This window comes from Perkinsus marinus (assembly GCF_000006405.1).
Source record: "Perkinsus marinus ATCC 50983 genomic scaffold scf_1104296935302, whole genome shotgun sequence".
Classification (NCBI taxonomy): domain Eukaryota; phylum Perkinsozoa; order Perkinsida; family Perkinsidae; genus Perkinsus; species Perkinsus marinus.
This window is the reverse complement of record NW_003214508.1, coordinates 296,447-318,779: the sequence shown is the minus strand read 5'-3', so window position 1 is coordinate 318,779 and position 22,333 is coordinate 296,447. Positions and strand designations below refer to the sequence as shown.

General features: G+C 49.7%; 9 protein-coding genes across 9 annotated transcripts in view; 6 read left to right on the top strand and 3 right to left on the bottom strand.

Annotated features, from left to right (window-relative positions):
- Positions 1 to 2: 2 nt before the first annotated feature.
- On the bottom strand, positions 3 to 1,108 carry Pmar_PMAR003372 (hypothetical protein). The gene is made up of 6 exons (XM_002784073.1): positions 1,019 to 1,108; positions 791 to 968; positions 620 to 740; positions 406 to 546; positions 257 to 361; positions 3 to 208 (listed from the first exon to the last, which is right to left on the bottom strand). Exons 1-6 carry the CDS (start codon positions 1,094 to 1,096, stop codon positions 22 to 24), a joined length of 810 nt encoding a protein of 269 aa, XP_002784119.1. The 5' UTR covers positions 1,097 to 1,108; the 3' UTR covers positions 3 to 21.
- A 360-nt stretch (positions 1,109 to 1,468) lies between these two features.
- On the top strand, positions 1,469 to 4,115 carry Pmar_PMAR003371 (conserved hypothetical protein; the record flags this gene model as incomplete). The annotated part of the gene is made up of 14 exons (XM_002784072.1): positions 1,469 to 1,523; positions 1,654 to 1,758; positions 1,805 to 2,014; positions 2,229 to 2,361; positions 2,409 to 2,555; positions 2,881 to 3,016; positions 3,059 to 3,153; positions 3,203 to 3,310; positions 3,336 to 3,440; positions 3,495 to 3,576; positions 3,620 to 3,720; positions 3,766 to 3,846; positions 3,951 to 4,069; positions 4,099 to 4,115. The coding sequence occupies 14 exons, from the start codon at positions 1,469 to 1,471 to the stop codon at positions 4,113 to 4,115; spliced, it is 1,494 nt and encodes a 497-aa protein (XP_002784118.1).
- An 828-nt stretch (positions 4,116 to 4,943) lies between these two features.
- Positions 4,944 to 6,908, top strand: Pmar_PMAR003370 (hypothetical protein; the record flags this gene model as incomplete). Its single annotated transcript, XM_002784071.1, has 11 exons — positions 4,944 to 5,063; positions 5,112 to 5,210; positions 5,261 to 5,340; positions 5,390 to 5,462; positions 5,508 to 5,800; positions 6,069 to 6,173; positions 6,217 to 6,298; positions 6,346 to 6,490; positions 6,538 to 6,595; positions 6,644 to 6,763; positions 6,812 to 6,908. 11 exons carry the CDS (start codon positions 4,944 to 4,946, stop codon positions 6,906 to 6,908), a joined length of 1,272 nt encoding a protein of 423 aa, XP_002784117.1.
- A 128-nt stretch (positions 6,909 to 7,036) lies between these two features.
- Pmar_PMAR003369 (hypothetical protein) lies at positions 7,037 to 8,336 on the top strand (the record flags this gene model as incomplete). Its single annotated transcript, XM_002784070.1, has 9 exons — positions 7,037 to 7,075; positions 7,119 to 7,268; positions 7,317 to 7,430; positions 7,480 to 7,631; positions 7,678 to 7,747; positions 7,786 to 7,893; positions 7,943 to 8,028; positions 8,079 to 8,142; positions 8,190 to 8,336. 9 exons carry the CDS (start codon positions 7,037 to 7,039, stop codon positions 8,334 to 8,336), a joined length of 930 nt encoding a protein of 309 aa, XP_002784116.1.
- A 154-nt stretch (positions 8,337 to 8,490) lies between these two features.
- On the top strand, positions 8,491 to 9,363 carry Pmar_PMAR003368 (hypothetical protein; the record flags this gene model as incomplete). Its single annotated transcript, XM_002784069.1, has 5 exons — positions 8,491 to 8,562; positions 8,604 to 8,693; positions 8,810 to 8,896; positions 8,943 to 9,188; positions 9,253 to 9,363. 5 exons carry the CDS (start codon positions 8,491 to 8,493, stop codon positions 9,361 to 9,363), a joined length of 606 nt encoding a protein of 201 aa, XP_002784115.1.
- A 267-nt stretch (positions 9,364 to 9,630) lies between these two features.
- Pmar_PMAR003367 (histone H3, putative) lies at positions 9,631 to 10,315 on the top strand. The gene has a single exon (XM_002784068.1). The coding sequence runs from the start codon at positions 9,649 to 9,651 to the stop codon at positions 10,057 to 10,059; it is 411 nt and encodes a 136-aa protein (XP_002784114.1). The 5' UTR covers positions 9,631 to 9,648; the 3' UTR covers positions 10,060 to 10,315.
- Positions 10,316 to 10,737: 422 nt separating this feature from the next.
- Pmar_PMAR003366 (Histone H1, putative) lies at positions 10,738 to 11,262 on the bottom strand (the record flags this gene model as incomplete). The annotated part of the gene is made up of 2 exons (XM_002784067.1): positions 10,738 to 11,169; positions 11,206 to 11,262. The coding sequence occupies 2 exons, from the start codon at positions 11,260 to 11,262 to the stop codon at positions 10,738 to 10,740; spliced, it is 489 nt and encodes a 162-aa protein (XP_002784113.1).
- A 3,391-nt stretch (positions 11,263 to 14,653) lies between these two features.
- Positions 14,654 to 17,469, top strand: Pmar_PMAR003365 (hypothetical protein; the record flags this gene model as incomplete). Its single annotated transcript, XM_002784066.1, has 16 exons — positions 14,654 to 14,724; positions 14,954 to 15,078; positions 15,475 to 15,533; positions 15,576 to 15,671; positions 15,719 to 15,782; positions 15,832 to 15,936; positions 15,990 to 16,075; positions 16,122 to 16,169; positions 16,218 to 16,316; positions 16,368 to 16,426; positions 16,653 to 16,825; positions 16,870 to 16,916; positions 16,963 to 17,033; positions 17,084 to 17,216; positions 17,268 to 17,358; positions 17,405 to 17,469. The coding sequence occupies 16 exons, from the start codon at positions 14,654 to 14,656 to the stop codon at positions 17,467 to 17,469; spliced, it is 1,392 nt and encodes a 463-aa protein (XP_002784112.1).
- Positions 17,470 to 20,932: 3,463 nt separating this feature from the next.
- The window catches only part of Pmar_PMAR003364 (d-3-phosphoglycerate dehydrogenase, putative), a gene marked incomplete at both ends in the record, with an annotated part of 1,797 nt that continues 396 nt past the window's right edge, over positions 20,933 to 22,333 (bottom strand). Inside the window, 7 exons of the mRNA XM_002784065.1 lie at positions 20,933 to 21,067; positions 21,119 to 21,247; positions 21,416 to 21,487; positions 21,744 to 21,768; positions 21,868 to 21,985; positions 22,030 to 22,099; positions 22,147 to 22,246. Of these exons, the coding sequence (XP_002784111.1) occupies positions 20,933 to 21,067; positions 21,119 to 21,247; positions 21,416 to 21,487; positions 21,744 to 21,768; positions 21,868 to 21,985; positions 22,030 to 22,099; positions 22,147 to 22,246 (649 nt within the window). The remainder of the gene's footprint in view (positions 21,068 to 21,118; positions 21,248 to 21,415; positions 21,488 to 21,743; positions 21,769 to 21,867; positions 21,986 to 22,029; positions 22,100 to 22,146; positions 22,247 to 22,333) is intronic.

Genomic DNA, 22,333 nt, shown 5'->3' with positions numbered 1-22,333 from the left:
ATAGAAACATCGGATAAAAGGTCATAACTCCTCCCCATGAGAGGAGTCGCTATGGCCTCCGATAATAGAAGGTGTAGCCGTCGGAAGCCGCCGTTGTCGCGCTGATGCTACTCCTTGACGTATGGCAGTAAGGCTCATATTACGGAGATCTGGTGGCAGATTATCTAGTGTTAGATGAGAGACAGAATTCTCCGACGGAATGGAATACCTACAAGAGTCCATAGACAGTCGAGTTGGCAGCATATTTCTTCATTACATTTCTCGGAAAAATTCAAAGACTGACCTTGGTGTTCGCCCCGTTGACAGTCTCACAGCATCATCGAGTGGCCCTACGAGTTCCGAAAGGAATCTCGCTCGGTCCCTGAACGGAGCCTGCGATGTGTCCATGGTACGATAGGAGCCTACTTCCCAGGTATCTTTTCAACATAGCTAGGGTCGGTCACAGGTAGATAGCCGAGATCATAAAAATAGCGGACTTTCATGAACCAACTGACCATCTTTCGGCGAGCATGGTCCAATTGACGTCCCCTCGGGTCATGGGAGTACCTATTGGGTACTATCAATATCGACGAGCTACTATCATCATCGAGTTGACGACAGCAACGGCAACTGGACTCACTTGAGACGCAGGAAAGTGACGTAGTAAGGCTCTTCATCGAGGGAATGTTCCTCTACGAAGTCCTCAATCGTCTGGATAGCATCTAGTATGTCGGAGCTGGCGTACTCTGTATGTACACTCGCTGAAAAGATGAGTCCAACCCTGCCAGGAAATAGGCCTATGGTATCTTACCGAAGACAGAGCTCTTCTGCATCTGGTCGGTCATGGATACCATCTTCCAATAGTACCAAGCTGTTATTGCCAGCATCAACACAGTACAAGTCAGAGACACATATACGTCGAACCCAGATAACACTCGTCGCCGTCGTTTAGTTGGAGCCGACTTGTCACCGCCAGTGGCCGCTACTGCCTGGGTGGGGGAAAAATTTGAATCTCGAGCAGACCCGAGCATGATACTACACTGTCTGCTGGTTTGTCCACGAGTAAAGGCCCGGCAGCGTCCTCAGCAGAGTTATGTTCTTCCACCGGTCGATCCATGAATTGGTCGCAAGGAAGTGGAAGGGTGGCTCGAACCAATTAGGGCGCGCGCGAAACTGTCGACTAGGATCGGATATTTGAAATATTATTTCCCCCTTTATAAAGTCTTCCAATTATTCAGTACCGTAGTTATTGAAGCATATTCTTGACGCGTTGCGAAAACCGCCTTGAAATTTTGTAGTCAAGCTCCAAGCTCAATCAATTCCTCCGAGTGGGGCAACTATGCCAACCCAAGATATGCTTTAATAAAATCTATTCCTCCGGGTGGGGCAGCTATGCCAACCCAAGAAATGCTTCAATAAAATCAATTCCTACGGGTGGGGCAACTATGCCACCCCACGATAAGATATCACGATCGGAGGGATATCTGCCATGCCATGCCGAGGTATTGATGCCGAATTCCAGGAGGTTCTCCTCTTCTACTTTGGTATGATACCCTCCTTACGTATAGGGACCACAACAAGGTCCCCTCATCCAGTACATCTTATCACAGTCATCTACCGATCTTGTACGCTGCTGCTTGCACTCACCTTGTCAATACCATCGGTGGGTGACAGGTACCAGTGCTGCATGGGCAGTATCGGCATCTGGCAGCCCGATGGCTCCTCCTGAACCGGAGCCTGGTGCTTCTATCCATGACGCACCAGTGGTCCGGCGTCCAGGTATTGCTCACTGTCGTCCTCTTACTATCATGCAGTCGACTTTTAGGTGAGCTTGCTGACCTACGGACAGTCCTTCGAAATTGGTGGAGTTTCCCAGCTGTTGGTTTCAATGCAGTTTTGGAGATGCCAGTGTACTCTCTCCGTCCTTCTCAAGATGCCAATCGGTTCCGTAGGTACAAATTCGAGGTGACATGTCCTGTTAGTGGCGAACCCGCTGGTAGCGATGACCCTCCAGAGGAGATTGGGTCGATTATAGGTAGTAGCGGGGCGGATCACTATGATTGTTGCATATCTTGACATGCCTCAAACTTGTCTCTTTAGTCGTGTTTCTCATTTCTTCCTCAGCCTTGGTGTCGCTCACTAGTAAATTTCTCATTAGCCATGATACTCCTCAGCATAGTCTTCGGGAACGACTGCATGCTGTTCTTGCTCAATAAAGCGCCCTCTAAGTTTGGTATAGTTTGGTGTAGTTCCGAACTCAATATTCGCTGAGCCAATCCGGAAAGATATCCTTTATTTCACGTATTGGTGGCATAGAGGATGTATGGCTGGTTATCAGCAGGACATGCAGCTGTTCAAATGGGAGTGGCCAGGTTCCAATAAGTAGCTCGGCGTGGTCGCCAATCGTCAGAGTGCATTACTTATATCAGGAAAGCGCGGTCTCACAAAAATATCGGCAAATCTCGTATGGGTCGGCGAAAGGCTCCAGGAAAGTACGATGGCGTGTTTTCAATTCCGCAACGTCCACGGGAGTGGCGGCAAGGAGAGCTGAAGAGGCGAGTGTGGAAGTCACTGAAGTAAGCATGAGGTGAAGTGCATTGCCTCTTTTGATAACAGGCTCACCATAGACAGCACAGTACTGGGTAAATCACTACTTGTTCCTGTCGCTTCGTGTCTGTCTGTCGCAGTATTTTTTGAAACTGCAGGAATATACATATGCTATGATCGGAGTCATGTCTTATCAAGTAGTCCACCGAAATTTCCGATGTAGGGTTATACTCTTGAGAGCAATCCTCTAATGTTGACCTCCACGCGTAAGCGCGCGTGATTTATCATCGTAGCGGTCGCTGTAAAACGCTTTACTCGAGCTGGAGAGGGATAGTAATGGTCATTGTCATACAGGATGATGTTGAGCGCTAAGTTCGCGCAAGGAGAGATCACAGTTGTTGACTCCTTCAACGTCAGTACTCATAAGACCCGGCATGTCGCTGCCCATTTACGCCGACTCCTGGGTCGGCACTGCAATTCGGCTCTTTTGGTAGTACCCCATCTGCGGTGATGGGAACTATATTAACGTCAGATCCATGTTGGCACTAGTGATGTCAATGACAATTTCCGCTGGGGCACTGCCCATATAGCACAAGTCAGACGCGAGGACGTTGAAGGCGTATCAACGTGATCACATGGAAGGTGTCTCGGCTGTTGGGGAATGTATAGAGCTTAGATATAACTTGTTAAAATACAGGCAGATCGTCATTACTGAGCAAGCCTTGCATAAGCTCATTGCTGAGATCAATAACTATCCTAAAAAGGCAAGGATAATGCGCACGAGGTAAAGGAGACTGTTGACTTCAGAGAGGCTGGCTTCCGAAGCATGCGACTCCCGATGGTCGGCCAGCTCCCGTACCGAATAAGGTGCCTGGATGGGTGTCAGAATGGGCTGCTAAGAAGCAGAGGCTCAAGTGAGGTCCATTAGGAGTTCTATCATGGATGCTGTCGATAATGGTTGCCGATAGGGATTCTGAGTTGCGCCAACGCGACTACTTTCTGGAGTTCAAAAAATGGAAGTGGTCGCAGAAGCTTTATGGCGCTCTCAAGGTGCTGTCACTATGACGATGACTCTTTTAATGGGCGAGCATAGGTACCAAGATTCGATCCGCTGGCTGGGTTCAGAGTGAAGGACTTTAGCATCTTGGAACATCCCTATAGCGAGATGAGAGGCCAGCGAGCTAAATGGCAGAAGTAGGGGGACAACGCTGCTCGTGACGACGGGCATGGCTTGTGAAGGTTCGAGCAGCAGGAAGTCTATTATGATGATGAACCTATAGAGACTGATTTCAACGATCCGGCGGATCTACAAGAGACGAGGTAGTGACGGAATGTCTATGCATGTAGAGCTCAGTTGACTCACTCTCCTTATGAAATAATGAGATCTCTAAGGGCAACGATGTGGAGGGTCGTCGTTCATGCAGGTCATTGTTGGAGCATTCGGAAGCTGCAGTGATAGACCTGTCAGTGAGGAACACAGAGATCTTTATCCAGAACAAGAAGGATGTCCAGAGCCTTGGTGAGGCTATGTGGAGCGCTAAGAGTAGTAAAGTAGCAAGACCTCCTGATCAGGCAGTTACGGCATGTAGATACCCCTAACAGCTATTTCGTCGATTTCAATGACACGCCGAACTATGAATTTGGTGGTGATGATGGTGACAGTGAAAATGAGGAAACTGTGGCCTCTGACGGAGAGGAAGATCATCACAGCGACCGGTCTGGGAGGCTTTGACATGTTTCTGGAATTTACACGTGTTTCAGCACTGGATGGACTTGAGTCAGGATGAGTGAGACTTTGATGATATATTTGAGCCCCTCAGTGTTTTATTTGGTCTCCTATGTGGAACGGACCACCACCACCAATGGGGATGCAGATGGGAGGTGGTCATCCTCCTCCTTCTCCTCCTGTCCCTCCCCCCGGCTACTACCCGCCCAATGCTCAGCAATGGTCAGCAGGGCCAGGACCAGGAGGATACCCTTCAGCTCAGGACCAGGCTTGGTCACACCAGCAATGGGGAGGAGGTCATATGAGGGCTTGGAGGTACGCTTGTCATAATCTTTTGTGATGGAGAACGGCTCTCCTCAGCGATGAAGGCAGTCCGCCTCCTGGGCAAGCATTCTTTCCACCTCCAGGGCATGCTCGTAATGTTAGCTCACCTCCGCTCCGCCTTTTTCCAGTGTGATCACCATCAGAACCGCCTCAGCAGCCTATGCCTTGGCGGCCTCAGCAGGACCCAGCGAGTCCATTCATGCCCCCACCACTGCATCAGCAATTGTAAGAGGGTCTTCAGAGCATGCTTTATTCTGACATTTAGCCGTGCTTCCTCAGTCCTCCACAGGTCCCGTCAATGCCGTATATCCCTCAACCTCAACCGCCGCCGGTGCCGCCACTGCCCTTCACACATGTGCCCCCTCAAATGCCCTTCGGCGGGCCTCAGGGAGGGTACGTGCCACCTCCTTCGCTTCCTCCACGCCAGCAACAACCCACTCTACCACCCCCCGTGCCCGTGGATGAGAAATTCTCAAATGAGTTGCAGGTGAGCGGCCGCTGATGGGATCTGGGATTGTCGAGGCTTTGGTCGTAGGCCGTGGCGGACAAATATCACCTACCGGAAACGACAGCGAGCCTGAGCCCTCAGCTAGCTGCTCGTTATGGAGCAATTATAGTGTCATTAGCAGGCGGGGTGGGTGTTGGATCAATGAGTTCGACGAGGTGTGGTATAACCCGCTTTAGGTGCCGGCTAGCGATGACTCGATTAAAGATGCGGCGGCATGGCTACTAGAGAACCGCCAGCAGACCAGTGCCATTGCTTCGTAAGACCCTGCTGAGTCCAGTGAGGTGATCTCTATGATAATACTACAGGTCATTGCTACGGTCGATGCGGACGCCTAAGGATGGCCACCATGCTATGAGTATGCTCTTTGTTATCCATGAGGTAGGTCTTGGCAAGCACCTGGACTAATGCTTATGGTCATTGTAGGTACTGCAGCGAACGAGCGGTCCTCAAGGGGTAGTGGTACGGGTGCTATTAAAGAACTACTTGCCGTGGATGTGCCGGGCTGCCTATGGTGCTTGTTATAATAGAAACTCTCGGAAGCCTGGGGTAGCTAGACATAGATCCTGGGATGGACAACGGCAGATCTTCTCTCAGCACGACCTCACTCCACAGCAGAAGAACGTGACTCGGCTGATCCAAATATGGAAGGACCAGGGTGTCATTGACGTCGGTGAAGCTAGAGACTTTGAGAGGCTCGCTACGGAGGAACATGCATTGTAGTCTGCTGCTGCTGCTGCTCGGACCGGGAGACATTCCTTATTCCTTATAATCCCACCTTTTAATAGGATGTAGTTGATTGTATCGTTTTCTCATTCGGTCGTTGTCAGTGCCAAGCCACCGCCAGAGCCACCATTGTTGCTCCCTTCGATGATCTATGGAGGTCTAAGCCATGGTCGGGAGCCTAAGGATGTCAGCCAGAGGCATCATCATCACTATAGAACGTATTACATAGCGGTTCTCATGCTCGTCACTGCTTTGGTGTAGACCCTCAGAGAAGTCCGACCCGAAAGCGGCAGCAGCGGCAGCAGCAGCGGCGGCCAAGGCTAAGCCCAAGCCTCCTCCACCTCTCCAAGGGTATTACTCTGATCGGTAAGGACTTTGTATACAGGTGTGGGCGATAAGCTTCCTTCAGGCCAGCTACTGCCGAAAATGTATCAGTAGGAGTCCTGGCATCCCTCGTAAAGGCCTCAGGACGGCGGGCAAGGGAACAACAGGTAGATGGTTGAGTGCGGCGTATTTGAGGAGGATTTCCTCTCCTCAGGTTGCCGTTGTACCGTATACACCCCTAGACCCAGTAGTGTTGGCGATGGTGCCGCAGTATCTAGCAGCAGAGCCTCGGCCGTCGGAGAGGGCAGTTGCGCTCATTGAGTCCCTCATACCATTGAAGGATGATGACGGCGACACGGGTAAGCTGAAACCTTGTCGGTCACTGCTTCTAGTACCGTTATCACAGAGTCGGTATCATCACGAAGCAGTAGCCCTTCGAGAGGCCAGTCGAGGTCGGCATCGAGGTGAGTCTAATCGTGTCTGGCCGTCAGTGGAGATGCTTGTTCGATTAGGTCCAGCTCGAGGAGCCGGGAGGATACCCCACCTGCGAAAATCCCACGTCGATCCAATTTCTCGGATGCCCCCGTTCCGGTGTCGGACTTTAACATTTCGGACCCTGTAGAGGCCTTCAGGTGACGTCAGGACGGCTCATTGTGGCAGAGTTCTATGTTCCACGTCAGGGCGCGCGCTAAAACGAAGTACGTCAATATGTGTGAGCACAATCGGCGAGTGAGCCAGGAGGCTGCGGAGAGGATAGTGCATAGCAGTAGTGAATGACGTTAGGAGTACCATCATCATTGAGTGTATCGTTTACTAACATTGATATTATATCTAGTCGTAATAGAACGATTTTGTGTTGGTAACAGCAATGGCGTAGTTCTGAAGGCAGCATAGGAGTTCATCTAATGAGCCTCCGAGAGAAAGCAAAGACGCCAGCTGAAGTGGTGAGTGCTCGCGTCCTTAGCCAAAGCAGGTTTAATAATATAGGTGAAGCCTTTAGAGTTGCCCAGTATCCTGTGCAGACTAGCTGGGAGCTGCCCAGAGTATCTGCGATCATCTAAGAGCAATGGGAAGAAGTCGGAGATGGGTATGATGAAGGCAGCAGTTGAGGAAATACTGGGAGATGTGGAGACCAGTGTAAGCCATGCTTGGGGTTGATCTGAGTCCACTTCGTGGGCATGGCAGTGTATCGACTGGACGAGAGTGGAGGAGCTACAACAGAGGTTCTCGAAAGGCTCCAAGTCCCCTCAGCTGGAATATTGTATTCAGGAGCCAATCGCCCTTAACAACGGTGTTAAAGTACATTCAAATGAGGGTATTCCCGCTTCCATTGGGGTGGTGTACGTAGGTGCACATCTTGGGTGTTGTACATTCCTCGGAAGCCTCCGCTTTGAACCTGCAGAAGGCCATCGAGCAACTGTGTGTGAAATGTGTAGCCTTGGAGAGTGACCTGGCCCGTACCGAGGCCCGGAGGAAGTTTCAACTGCCTCTGCTGGAGAAGTCCTGTATGGGCATCTGGAGCATCGCTATTAGTGTGAGTATGTAGATTCAAGGGGAGCTGGGCTGAGCTGACCGACTTGAAGGATCAAGGAGGACAAGGCTCCACCTTCGATGAGGTGATCTGGCTGTGTCCTGAGGCCGCAGCTCTCCTCAGCTGGTCAACGCTCGCCTTGTGAATGTGTCCGGCAATGCGGAAACGGCACAGTTCTTAGCGGCTTGTGGCTCGGTTGGTGGGATGCCTGAGCTCACTGCAATATACGAGGTGGGCATTCGGTTGGCCATCGACGGTGTACCTGGGTGGTCTCTACTAGACAAAACGAAGAGGGTTGCCGCTGCACTCAATTGATATGTTGGAGACGCTCAAGCTCATACAGAATAGGGAATTGGAGATGGCGAAGTAGGGAGGAATGGGAAGCTCGTCCACTGTAACGGTGATTCGATCGGTAGGGATACGGTACGGAGGATCGGGGATCTGCCTGAAAGCTTGCTGAAGATGGTATCAGATGAAGAGGTGGCCTAAGGTGGTTCATTCTTAGAGGGGTTCTTCTTTGAAATCAGACTGTGTTCGATACTTACCTGAGGTTGGTCTACGGCCAGGAGGCTGTCTCAGAATATGGCGTAGACCAGTTGGACTCTACAGTGGCTTACAGGTTGGCTTTTACTCGTGATTGGTACGAGCTCATCACCATGCCCCAGATTGGCTGAATTAGAGCATCGATCACCCCCACACGCCGACTTCCTCTTGGGTGAACTCCACCGTCTTTTCAGACCTAAGTGAAGCTACTCAGTAGTGGTGGTGTCCTGACCGGCTGCTGCTCCTAGGTACTTCTTGTCGCATATCTTCCTCCGAGATGTCTTCATGGCCTACAAGATCGCTGCTCTTTCGCGACAGTTCAGTGAAGGGGATACTGTCCTCGCGGTCGTCGGCGGGGTGGGTGCCCTTCCGTCACTCGAGTTATGTCAATGGTTCAGGTCCACGTTGAAGGCATACGAGCCTTGCTTACTCAAGATGAACCTCCTTGTGACATCCATGCGCTTGCGTGCTGCTTTGTGGATGCCGAGGTGAACAGGACGTTGTTGCGACCAACTTGGGCCTAGTGGGATTGAATCACCCTACGGTCCACCAAATGACCCACAAGAGGCCTGATGTTATAATATGAGTGTCCGAGACTGTGTAGGTACTGAGGAGGGTGTGGATGGATATATTCGAGATAGACCTCACAGCGGCAGCTAGTGGTGGTGGGATGTTCGACAGGCGGCTCACTGTCAGTCCAACCCCACTTAATGTTGGAAGACAGTTTCTGCTGGCAGGTACCGAGTTCGGATGAAGTAGATGAACTCCGTGATGAATTGTTGAAGAGAATATTCGTCCAAGGACAAGTGCAGGAGTGGGACGATGCTGGTCAATGCTGGAAAGTCGTTAATGTGGAAGCAGCCTGTGGCGAGGCGGCAGGAGACGATCAGGAGGCGGATGATCATTCTGCCAGAGATCGGATCCACTACGGCGAGTTGTTGCTGGAAGGGAGGATTAACCCGTATCCAATCGGCATTACTGAGGTGTGTGGCTGCGTGCATGGCTGTCGCCGCAAGAGAGCTGCGCCCCGTTATTCGATCGAATTAGGCCCAATCTAGTCAAACCGATGCCAAAACGGTTTCCCAGTCAGTCGGGCAGGACATCCCACCATCGAAGAGACAGAGAGTGTGTGGTGGTGGTGACGCCGGTGGTACTTGAATGATATCATGTCGGTTAGTGACCTCAATTCAATGCTGCAAGTTTCAAGGGCTCTGTGTAGTTGTTGAGTGACTTGGCTGTTTTTATAGCTAATTTCTAGTCCAGTCTGTGGTAAGATTGCGCATTCTACGGGGCTCAGTTCGTGTGTGTTATAGCATTGACTGCCCTCCTCGGTAGATCTCAGTGCTAGGCGTATGTTGAAGAGTCTCGTAACGTCTCCTAGGGATGATGTGTTCATGGTGTGGTATGTGGGTAATTTTCAGGCTATTAAAATCCTCCGTATCAATGGCAAGGACCAAGCAGACTGCACGCAAGTCCACAGGTGGCAAGGCGCCTCGTAAGCAGTTAGCCTCCAAGGCCGCTAGAAAGTCCACCCCTAGCACCGGTGGTATCAAGAAGCCCCATCGCTACAGGCCTGGCACTGTGGCTCTTAGGGAGATCAGACGCTATCAGAAGAGTACTGATTTACTCATCCGCAAGTTGCCCTTCCAGCGCCTTGTTAGAGAGGTGGCCCAAGACTTCAAGACCGACTTGAGGTTTCAGACCAGTGCTGTGATGGCCCTACAGGAGGCGGCTGAGGCCTATCTGGTGGGCCTCTTCGAGGACACCAATCTGTGTGCTATTCATGCTAAGCGTGTTACCATCATGCCCAAGGACATGCAGTTGGCCAGAAGAATTCGGGGCGAGCGCTCGTAGACCTGTCCGGTGAGAGACGATTCTATGGTGACTAGTTGTGAGTACCCAAGGGCCCTAGGGGGCATAGTGTTGTACCTTTTGTTTTTCATAATGCTACATCTATTTAACGAAGTGTTGTAAGAGTACTCTTCTCGTGGTGCGTTTGAAGTCCCTTAGTACGTGACGCTAAGAAGGGCAGAGTACCATCGACATATTGAGTATTCTGCAGCAGTAGATTAGAATATCGATGATGAAGTTATTGATAAAACTTTTATAGAACCATGTCAGACTGTTGTGTAGTTATCGATATGGGGAAGTGGGTATAAAAGAACAGAATTCAGTTTTGCACGCATGCACACAAGTAGAGAGGAAGAGCTTGCCGCCACGCTCAACCAGCAACTAATTAGGTCCTCAGATGATGCTGATACTCCCTCATCTAACCAACTGACTAACACAAGACTATAAGGAGTTGATACGACAAATCGTTGAAGTGATGGTGGTAGGAGCAGCAGCAGGTTGCCTCATTGAGGCTCTATGGATAATAATGCAAAGACTACTTCATGTTGTTCTTGGCTCGCCATTGACTACTATACCAGTTTACATTGGGTGATAATAGAGGTAAATATGGAAATATGATAATGATACTATCAAAAAGCATTATGACATACTATCATCTGCATAGGGGAGTACATGCGGCATTTACGACCTGCCCGATCTACCGCCTCCCCTCTTGACCGGAGATTTCTTCTTCCTGGCAGCAGCAGGGCTCTTCTTTCCAGAGGTCTTCTTAGCTACAGTCTTCTTCGTTGGGGGTGCCTTCTTCCCTTTAGTGGAGGTCTTCTTGGGTGATGTCTTCTTAGTGGTGGCAGAAGAAGCCTTAGCACCGGCTTTTTTCTTAGCGGGAGAGGACGCCTTCTTGGTAGGGGCCTTGCTAGGCTTCGAAGGCGCCTTAGTGGGCTTGCTTGGAGCAGTCACCGTCGGCCTTTGACCAGCCGCCAACTTGTAAGATGCCTTTGCCTGGGACACGGTACCGGTCTCCACAAGGGCCTTGAGGGACTTATTCAGCGCGGTTCTGTTGTCAACACCATAATTGGACTTGATGAAAGCGGCGACGGCTTGGCGGCTCATCTTCTGAAATCCCCTACAAGTCGAAAGGGCGTTCCTTACCATCTCGTTGTAGGTTGGATGAGGGTTGGGTACCTTTTTCGGGGATGCTCTTACCATTGCTCGCTGAGGGGACAAGAATCACTACAGGACAATATGATTCCACGACATCTAGGCTTAGTAAAGCCGTCAGAAAGAGTACCAAAATTTGTTGAAATCTGCACGTCACTCAACGCGCACACGTGTGGAACCCACTAGGAAGTAGCCGCCATACCCCAACGAGGAGCCATTAGCATGCACACCCCCCATATGAGGAGTCAGCGCTCATGATCTATTGCCTAAGAGGACCTCTTCCCGTTTCCCGTTATCAGAACTCAACACAAGAGGTATGCGAAGGTACAGGAAGAATTAACACGCATGCGCTAGCACGAGCTACCGATTCATAACCGGTCGCTTCCCAATCTCGTAAGGCTCACATACCACCTTAAGCGATAAAGACAGGGGCTACCTCCCGCCCTCCAAAACTTCAAGGTCGACTCCTAGGCCTTGCCACGACAATCATATCGAGTGAAAAATATGCGCTGCTGGGGCACGCTCCTCGGCCCACGGGGACTCGGGCAGCCAAGGGGCTACCATGAAGACTTCTTGATGGGCATCTTATTAGGATCCGGTGGATGCAAACTCGCAGCCTAGATGCACCTATACCTGAATCAGACTAATGGAAATCAGACAGAAGGATGTGAAATAGCCCAGCCTTCTTGTTTTTGCGTGCTGCCAGTTTGTCTCTCCGGGTGCCCCATGATACGGGTAGCTCTTCACTGGGGCGAATGGTAGTGATAAAGATTCCATAAAGAGAGTTCCAAAATTTCGTCAACAAGTTTAAACCCTTGAAGAAGGAGAAGCTGAAACTTCGTAGGCCTATCAGTTACACCACGACGATCAAATCTGTCGATTATGGGATTTTACTTATTCGTCCACGAAGCAAAGTTATTGGAGGCCCCACCACGTCGTTACGGCTGAAAGTTCCCTGATAAGAACCCCTCTGATTTCACGCTCGATTCGATGATGTTCAAAAAATGGGCTGAAAATTCATCTCACGCCGATGGGAGCCTCGGGAGGTGCGCAATCTGACAAAAGGAAATTTAGTCCTCCACGGCCGTTCTCACGTGGTCGACCCTCTCGGCGATCACGTTCCGAAGGGGGAAACTGGGATCTCACAGTTGGTGCACTTAGTTTAGTCTTAGAGTGTATGTTGGCTATCCTCAGCTGAGCTGTACAAGTTCACGTACGAATTCGGGATACAGGAATCAATGAGAATTGCCCAAAGCTCCCCCATCATTTCCATACCATCACCAACATATGTAGATGATGCCATATGTGTGTTCTCCCACTTAATCTCAGTGACGTGAGCAGAGACAAGTTGGGGTTGCAGTTCCATGGGGTCAGTCTTTATGATATACAGAGTCTTATGGGAGCCATGGCTGGCCCATAGCATCCGCCAGGCATAGACGAATCGAACCAACGTAGTTCCGAATGCGACTCAGCCCGCGCGGATGCCAAATTTTACTCGATAATTTGCAGCATCGAATTCCAGTGTGAAGGAGAGCAGCCTCTGAGAGCGATATCGCTCCGATATCCAACAACCCCTCCTCCTACTGCCCAACACAGGCCGTCAATCGGAGCCACGCAGCCGAGCCATCACGGGGAGGTCTCGCAAGACGTCCGCCTCAATTGAGCATAGATTGGAGAGTGATGGCTCAGCTGGTCCTGCCAAGATATCCCTTCGGCTAGGAAGTTATCAGGAACAACGCATGATTAGTACGGTCCGGAGGAGGTCGTTGAGGAAACGCAAGAGGCAACAAGTAGGCAAGATATAAGCACTGCTCAGCTTATTTTATGATGATGATAAGGAAGGTCTTTCATCTGCCCCCTACTCAGCTATTATACATTTGTATGATAACCGTATGTCGGATATCTGACGAAGCGAATGTGGTGGCTCCGATCAAGGCACGGGAATGTTGAGAGGGTAGTACAGGCTTAGTGAGGGGGAGATTACCATTGGATCACGCTGAGGTTGTTGTGATGGAGGATAGCGGGAGAAGGTCGGCGGCCGAGTGAATGAAGTCGCTGATGCAGGATCGATGAGGTTCCAAAAAGGGATGACGTTATGGCGAGGTAGTAGTGATACACTACTAACCAATGGTTATGGGATGGTCGTGGGTCTTTGCAGATGTCGTGTTGTTTTCAGTGCTCTCGGCTTGGGAACAGTGTCTATTGCGGCTTGTCTGTCACTTCGGGCGGCAGCTCTTCAACTAGCGATAGATGGAATTGTTGGAGGCTATCTCGACAGACCAATGCGGAGTGTACACATGTAGGACCATTCCGTTGGACGGAGATGTCGTTATAATTGCATGAGGAATGTGTACATACTGGGAAGTGTGGTAGCTGCTAGGGTAAGTCGAAGGCTCGTATATAGGATTGCACTCACTGTTCTCAGATCAATGCTCATGTGCATCAGCTTTTGCCATATGCGTGCTGGCGTTGAGTCTGGTGTCTGTTGATCCTGAGGATACTAAAGTAGGTCGCTGGGGGACGGGGCGGTGGGGAGCAACTGGGTCTCACTGATGGAATGGATAATGGTATATTGGACAGTATAGATTTTTAACAGAGAATTGCAGCTCGCGGGGATCGAACCTGGGTTGTTCGCGAGAAAGATCACCAAAGCTCCAAAGCTTAGTGACGTTTGTGCGGTCATCAGCCACCACGTTGTTTGGGGTTTTGAAGGGGTACCAGACTTTATGCGAGAAGAGTACAGAAGAGGCAACCAATGCTGAGTGCAGGTCGTTCATGCGGAGTGCCGAGGACAGTAGTTGGCTTATCTGAGCAGATACGGTGGCTTCGAGTTGTATCGGTCCGTCGGCGCAGAATGCAGGGCCGGTGAGGCAGGAAGGTGTGGGGCCTCGGAAGACGACGATGTATGCGAGAATGATAAGAGGGGCACTTGCCGGTATGCTGCAGTGCATGTGAGGAGATGCATAGAGCATGGTGTGAAGGAGAAGGTTCTACCTCGACATCCGGTGACACTGGAGGACGTGGCAATGGGCTGGCGTCAGGCCCGAAATGTGTTCAGATGGTGCGATGGAAAATGCATCATTTTGAAGATAGTACCCCTGGAGGTTACGAGGGGATTGATGAAGGAGACGGCAGTGTTGGGGGTGCAAGGAAGGAGAGGACACGAGTGATGAGCATGCGACATGCATGGGCCTTTTCTATGAGATGAATAGCTCTAGTGTTTGGCGTGTCGAGTTGCCGCGAGGGTGGGGACGAATTCGACAGAAGTTCCTCTAAGGTGGCACTGATTTTTTTCACCAATACGGCTCTATGTTAACAACATTTAGCACTACCCAACAACAACAACAACCGACATCGTCATATTCTTCATCGTCGTCATCGTCGCTATCGGAATGTTTTCCGCTATACACATCCCAGCAACCCGCTGTTCAACCTTCATATGAGGGCGAAGGCTTGGCGTTTAAGCGACCCCGGCTTAGCAGTGAGCAGACGACTTCGGCCTCTAGCCCAGTGAGAGCCCTCCCCGAAGGCCCCGGGACTACCCTCCAGCTCCTTACAGCTTACAGCAGCTCACATTCACCAGCTCAAGTCGGGGATGTGACGAAATCGTCGAAGAAGCCGCTATCCGCATGGTGGGAATCTTACTGTTTCTCTCAACTGCCGTTACCTTGGATGCGCAAAGATATTGGAAGAATATCTTGGCGCACAGCGGAGGATTCTCATCCGATTCATGTGATAGGTACTTGCAATGCATCAAGGAGGATATTGTTGTGGTGAAGAGGTTGGTGGAGCGTCGGCGTCTACCGTTGAGAGGCCTCTCTTTGGCGCAGCAGTGCAATAATGACCAATCCGACATCACCACAGGTGACCGTGTACCCATCCTGCTATCATTATGTGGAGAACTTGTGTGTATCTCAGAACCCCTGTCATCCTCTGCCACATCAACTCTACCACTCCTTACTGCGGACTGTACTACTACCCAAGCTGCGTCGTGGTTGTCCATACTCACCGTAGATACTGACATAACCCACCCCACGCTAGGTGCATTACAGCTCCTCAATCCTACAGGGGTACTATCTACTCCACCCGCGCGTCATCATGTTCTTCCTCAGTGTGGCGGTAGTGGTAGTGGTATACTTGGTAACCCGTATCTGTCCAGGACCACGCAGCCGCTACCTAAGCCCTGCAAGCATGGGCGTTGGAGTTGTAAGTGTGGGTGTACGGGTCTGTCGAAACTTTTCTGACTAGTCTGCTGTTCAGCCGAAGAGCATTTGGTCTTCTTGGAGGGCCTCAGGGACCACGGCCGTGATTGGACTATTGTAGGAGGGTTGGTCCTCGTAGTGCAGGAGTGTTGGTCATAGATTACGAGCAACATACCTACTCGAACCAACAAGCAAGTGAGGTCTCATGCTCAGAAGTACTTCCAGGATTTAGACCGCCGTCTGCAGGACCAACAGGTATAGACAGTATGTGACGGGTCTGGCATTATGTCTGTCCGTTTCAGGACCCAGGTCGAGTGGTTCAGTCGAGACTGTCGCAATCACAAGGATTGGTACAACAACAGGAGAGTAGTTAGTGGCTAGTAGTTGACCGTGAATTCATACTCATGGTTGTTAGGCAATAATAACAGCGCTAATCAAGCAAAGGAGCAACTTGCAATAGAAGAGCTTCTTCGGTCACTGACTGTAGCCCAAGGGACACAGAACCTATCAAAGCACACAGGTTGGGTAGATCTATCAGATAGCCCGTCATTTTCACTGTATTAGGATCTTCAGAAAGGGTTGATGAAAACTCGGCATGGAATCCGCGACCAGCGGGAGCTACGGTGAGCACATGTCCACATGAGAGTGCTGGTGAAGCGGTACGGGGCCAGCTTGGTGGATTGTGAGGTGATCTGTCTGACACAGGTTCCCGCTACAGCTCAGGCTACGATGAGGCCCGCCGCATCGGGAGCGGTAGTAGTCTTGTATACAACTGCTGTTGCGAGAGCGTTTCATGTGCAGGTGTGTCCCAGTAACCTAGAGTTGGCTGCCTTGGCCGCAGTAGCAGCGAACCTTACATCCAAACGAGGAGTGTCAGACGTGAATGCTCATGGCACGGCGGTAAGAAGGAGTAGGGGCCCTTGTTGGTCATCATCAGTCGTCTGTTAGCAGGCCCAGCCGTTCGTCCAAGGCCTCGACCTTTCTGCTATTGCAGCTGCAGCTAGTGCCATGTAGTAGTGGATGAATGTCAGGGATTCATTCGTGTTGAATGTATGGCAAATATTCGGCTGTGCGCATCATTGAAATGATGACTGACTTTCTGTGATGGAATTATGGGACATGCGCTACCCAGCATCCAGATATGATAGTGGTCTCATGGCCCGATCTAAACGAAATCTTGGGAATAAGACGAAAATTGAAAGTCTGGTTCTGGTTTAGATCCTTTTTGTTGATCAGTTCATGTGCTCCTGCTACGCCCCCACCGCCAGCACCACAAGAAAAAGCTTCCGCAACTACTAGGCCTGGCAGTGGCGAGCAAGCATCCAGCAGCAGCCTGCAGACGGCTCGTGATATCGGCCTGCTCACAGGAGGAGATGTCCTCGCCATGGACAACCACCTCACTTTTGTTGGTACGACCACTAGGTGACTGTAGAGAACCTATGATCGATTTCAGATAATATGAGGAGTATACTTCACCATTTTTTGAGTGCCTTACCTCCAGTAAGCCATAGATGATTCTTGCTGCTCACAGTGCTGCTCTCTGTAGGCTAGTGCGGCGTATGAGGAGGTCTCCGCCTGTCTAAAGGACGTTGAGGCTCATTTACATGAGTGCCGAGCGTGAGTCTGCATTGGAGGGTGTATTTTTATCGTGATATGATATCGTTCAGATGGGCTCCTATAATGACGGAGAAGCTGCACTCGACGGGTCAGCAGCTGTATGCGAGGACCTCCATGTTATTTGATAAGTACATGAACAGCAATAACAGCTCCCTAAAGGGGACAAGCCCCAGCAACAATGACGTAGTATCTTTGGCCTCAGTATAATCGACGATATACATTTTGTTGGTTCAGGGAATCCAAGGGCAACCTTGTCATACATCCAATCAACAGTTCTTTCCTGTTGCCGGCGAATCCAATTGCCCCATCTCGACTGAATGTGCTGGTGAGTACACAGTCGTCTCTGTGGTTGTTATGGTGCATTGCTTCAGGTTGGCAGCAGACTGCTGTGGTTCCTGTTGCTTCTTCCGAGTCACCCGAGCGTGGTCCATTCTAGTTGGTTGTCACCATCATCTCCGATATCGGAGTGCTAACGCTCTTACACTCAAGCGGTAGCTTGTTACATAGAATACAAATACAGTGCATTCGTTTTCACTCAGTAGTAGCAACAGGCTCCCAAATTAGAATCTTCTTCTCTTCTGATCGCTGCTGCGACTACTAGCTACTACTATCAAGCCCACGACAGTTATGGTCCTACTCTCCAGTGGCAGGACTCTGCACTCGAGTTGACTTCTATTCGTAGTCGTATCCAGCTTTTGGTTCAAAATAATTTTAGACCCGTCACCATTATTATTAGACCCGTGTTGCTGTAGTATTTGCTCCCCGCTTTGGTGGAAGCAGGGTAGCGATGATTATGACGGATGATGGTGATGTGGTTTGCTTGTGTTACATATTTCTACTATTTGTGTGTAGATCATTTTCTTTTTTGGCGGAAAGATAGAATAATATGAGCAGCTATCTCTCTCTGTACACCTAGGATTCTCCTGCTACTCATAATACAACTATTACACCTATACTATCCTCATATATAACGCTCGGTCCTCTTAGCACCGGCGACTGTCTATTTAACCTGTTTATTTTCTAACTCCCCTGCCTTCTATGTGGACACTGTCTCCCATGATGCATAGTGACTTCGTTATCCTATTCGATGATTCTATTGGGCTCCGTTATACTCTCCAGTATGCTGGGTTGATGAAGTGATTCCGGTCATCAATTTGAGGGGCTCTTGACCAACCCCAGCGGCCTGTCTGAGGATAGCTCGATCATTGTCGACAGTTGTTTGCGCTGTCAGGAGGTAGAGGTATCTACCTGTATTTTCCCCTTGTCTCTAGCATTGAACTGTCGTCTCACTCACTATCGTTGCTCATTAAGATGATGATGGCTGTTGCCCTCGTCGGTGTCTTTCAGCAGCCGAACTATGAATCTATTCAATCGACTGAGTGTCTATTCGTTCCCTCAACCTACAGTTCAATCGTCGTGTACTCTAGTCGTTCCCGTCTATCGTTTGGTAGTAGTAGTCCTACTGCATGTTTTGGATCATCCGACAGCCCGATTTCGGACTCATTATTTTTCTCGGAGCTGGAAACATTACTAGTGTTTATTGTGATGCCAGTAGCGTATCGATACAGTAGTCATAGCGATGGTGGACTCGGCTCCTGTCGTCTATGCGATACGAGCTTTCTTGAATAGATAGCAACTGTTGCGTTGTCAACTCACAGAAGGTAACAGTATTGAAATCGATTGGAGTAGGGCCCGTGACAAAAGCTCCACAACAATCACAGCGTGGGCGCCCATTCTCGCTCTGTGATGATGACGGGAATCCCCATGCACCAACAACAACAGCCTGCAAGGCATCAGTAGAATCAGTATGAGTATTCGGATAGTGCAACTGTAGAAGACGAGATATCACGTACATTGACAAGGCATAGCTGACAAGATTTGTAGAGGAATCTTCTAGCTGTGGGCCTCCGAGTATCATTCATACTGTCTTCCTTTCATCAGCGCCTGAGAACATGTTCGGGGATTGAACGCTGAAGATATCAATTATGCCCGTTTATGGAACTAAGGGTTCCATGAGAGCTGAGAACTTGCGACTCATCTTCAGGAATGGCCAGTCGTCAGTCCGTAGAAACGTGTGACACACGATATACCATTTTTCCGAGCTAAAGTATCGTGTCAAGTGCGGTATGTTTTCCGTATCCATGCGCCAAACGCGTGTAATGAGCCTAGCATGCTGCTGATGATAGCAGAAATTGTTGAAAGAGATGAAACGCGTTAAATATATTACCTTCCTAAAAATTGGGAAAAGTGTCACGGGGTAGTGGTCGTACCAATGAAAGGCTTGACGGAGCTGGCAGGGGAGGGAAGGGGGCGTCCTTAAGTATGCTCAATGGTGACGAGTCTACATCTTATTATATTTTGAAGCACCTCTTATCCATGAAGTTACGAGTCTATGGTGATAACTTTTTGTTCACCCTGTGTGGACTGGACTCAGCCAGGCGCGGTAGTAATACGATAATGGCTGCACCGTCGCACTTTTTCCGACACGTTTTCCCCACTCATACACAAGTAGAATGGACAGGAAAAATTCCCAATTATAGATCATGGGCCTTGCAAAATAATTATCAGCTCTCTCATGCAAATTCAGCAACTCTGAGTATGCCTCGAGTCCATTATAGTTTAGTCACTCTCCGAGTCGGAAAGGAGAATAACATATTTGTTAGTGTCACTAGGGACCATTTCTCCACCAGGAGAGAAGAACTTCGGACGGTTAACTCTCCGGCCACTTCTGGTAAATCCGCCCTCTTGCGCTCGGTGGAGAGCCTGGACGTGGCTTCCTGAGAACAGAGCAAAGCTCCAAGCTTCACAGAAATCATCGAGGCATACGAACATGATGCCGAAGCATATACACGTAGCTTACCGTGAGAGCTCGACCTATGGCGGCTCGATGACGAAAGACGTCTCCTTGGTTTAGGGGAGGAGATTTTAATGTCGTCTTCGAGCTCCTCCTTAACGACAAGTTCGCCTGCCCGATACGCTCTTCGCTGCGAGTCCGACATGTGCTGCATCGGTGGCGACACGGGAACTGGAAACGAAAAAAGGGCAGTCCATCATACTTCTACGACGACCACTCAGCTCACTTTCAGTTAGGACTGCACTCGGAGAATGATGTACAACTTGGGTCTTCTTTGATCCCCTATAACTCACCTGCGACTCTCGTCTGGCCTTCTTCGTTGAAGGACGATCTCCACGAGCCTATCGTTGAGCCAAATCATAAAGTCGCATCTATGCGTGTACACCACTACTCCATGAGGTCGCTTAGAAGGCCGAACCGCTTGGACATGGCCTTCAACAGCCTCTCGTTCTGACAATACCAGAGACCGGAGTGATGCAGAAATGAAGGACGTCAATTTGCTGAACATGGGATGGGCACAAAAATATAAAACCGGAACTAAGCCAGTTAATGATACCACCTGCAAATACTCATTCACTGATGCTCGATGGAGAGCATTCTTCGCTTCTGTGATGAAACGGTTACATGCGCGCAGAAACGCTTCAAAATGTAAGCAGCCAGTGCGAGCGACATAGCGTATGATATTACTCAGGAATTAATATCAATTGCTACCTTTCGGAGGAACTGATGTACTTCCGAATTGAGCAGTTGAATATATTGAATTTATGGTACGTCGAAGTGAGGATGTTCTCTACTCACACAGCCGACTTTGTCCTAACCAACATCCGTAGACGACTGTTGGATTGATAATCAATCCGGATTGATTAGGAACTCAAAGCGAGATTTCGGTAACGCAGCGCTCCTGTAGCGATGCTTGGCGAAGAATGCAACAAAATCAGCAACAGATCTCCATTACACTGCCGAGCACAGTAGAGCAAGGTATCATGATTGACTATGGTATCACAAGTAACAGAGAAGACTATGAATAGATACATTCTGAAGGTGCTCAAAATGTCTTGTTGACTTGGTAAGTAGTGTCTCCCTCAAATAATAAACGTGCTATTTCTTGGACACCGGCGACAGCAGCGTTGATATTGGCTTCGAGAGTTTGAGCGCCCATCTTTACAGGCGTCACGACAACCTAGAAGGAATGATGGTCACATCAAGCCTACTATCCCACCAAGGGAATTACTTGTTGGGTGAATCGTGTTTCGCCAAGGGCCCCCTGGATCTGATCCAAGTTAGACGGCTTGATGTCGGCGATATACGTAAGATCTGGTCTAGCCGTTAGAACATCAAGAAGAGCGTCTTCGTCTATAACCTAACATCATGACGCTGCTGTCAAAGTATTAGCTACAGCGAAGTGATTCTGTCTCTGTGGCCCTCTTCTGAATAACACGATTGACTTAAGCGACTAAATCATACCATAATTTCCACCGTAGTCAGCACGATCGATATGGGAATGAGAATGCATCGTTCCACTGCTCACCTCCTGTCTAGCCGTATTTACCAGAATCGCGCCCTCCTTCAAAGCTGAGAGTTTCTCTCGATCAATACAGCCCTAAGATATCGATAAATGAGTACATAGCGACGATACTTGGAAATGGGAGCGCAGTAGGAATATTGGCTTCGATTCAACTTGCCTTAGACTGTGCGTTTGAGGGCATATGAAGACTTATAATATCACAGCGCTGGAAAAGCTCGACTGGCGAGCTGAGCATAGTGCACTGCTCATCCTTGCAGCACCCAGAGCGAGAATAGCCATAACAGCTGCCACAGGAGCATGAGTATCAAGTCAAAGGCATCGACAGACCTACGTCATGTGGAATCCCCGAGCAATCTCTGCAACATTCACCGCGATACGTCCACACCCATACAAACCAATGGTTCTTCCTCTGACGATACAATAACGGAGCCTCTCACACCAACACCTCATCTTACTTCAGCTCGAACCCGGAGGATCCACTGAAGCGTCGCCTCGCGTGATAGAGTAGAAGGCCAAAGACAAGCTCGGCGACAGCGTGAGCATTCTGGCCCGGGGTGTTCATAACACAGATACCTAGCCGATGAGATATCCTTACAAATGTCCATGATGTCTAAGACCTCTCTTGGTAGCTTCATTCAAGTCAATATTATCGTAGCCAGCGCCCGCTCTGACGACCACTTGTAGGTCCTAAATTGGCACCACGTACTCGATGTACGAGACTGCAGTGGGCTCACCGATGCATGGTCAAAGAAGTCAGTATTCACCTTATCCGATCGAACAATACATCCAATGCAGCCGGGCAAGGCTGCGTAAAGTTCATCAGTTGATTTGTATCTGCGCATAGTTTCACACAAGCCATCGGCGCAGGAGCAGAATACCCTTGTAATTGCTTCAGTTTGAAGCCCAACTCATCGCAGGCCT

Bases quoted from the DNA above. Each gene is read 5' to 3' on its own strand.
- Pmar_PMAR003372 (XM_002784073.1), bottom strand. From the start codon at position 1,096: ATGGATCGACCGGTGGAAGAACATAACTCTGCTGAGGACGCTGCCGGG. The intron at 741-790 runs GTAAGATACCAT...TCATCTTTTCAG, and splicing joins GCAGAAGAGCTCTGTCTTCG to CGAGTGTACATACAGAGTAC. The intron at 209-256 runs GTAATGAAGAAA...GGACTCTTGTAG, and splicing joins TTTGAATTTTTCCGAGAAAT to GTATTCCATTCCGTCGGAGA.
- Pmar_PMAR003367 (XM_002784068.1), top strand. From the start codon at position 9,649: ATGGCAAGGACCAAGCAGACTGCACGCAAGTCCACAGGTGGCAAGGCG.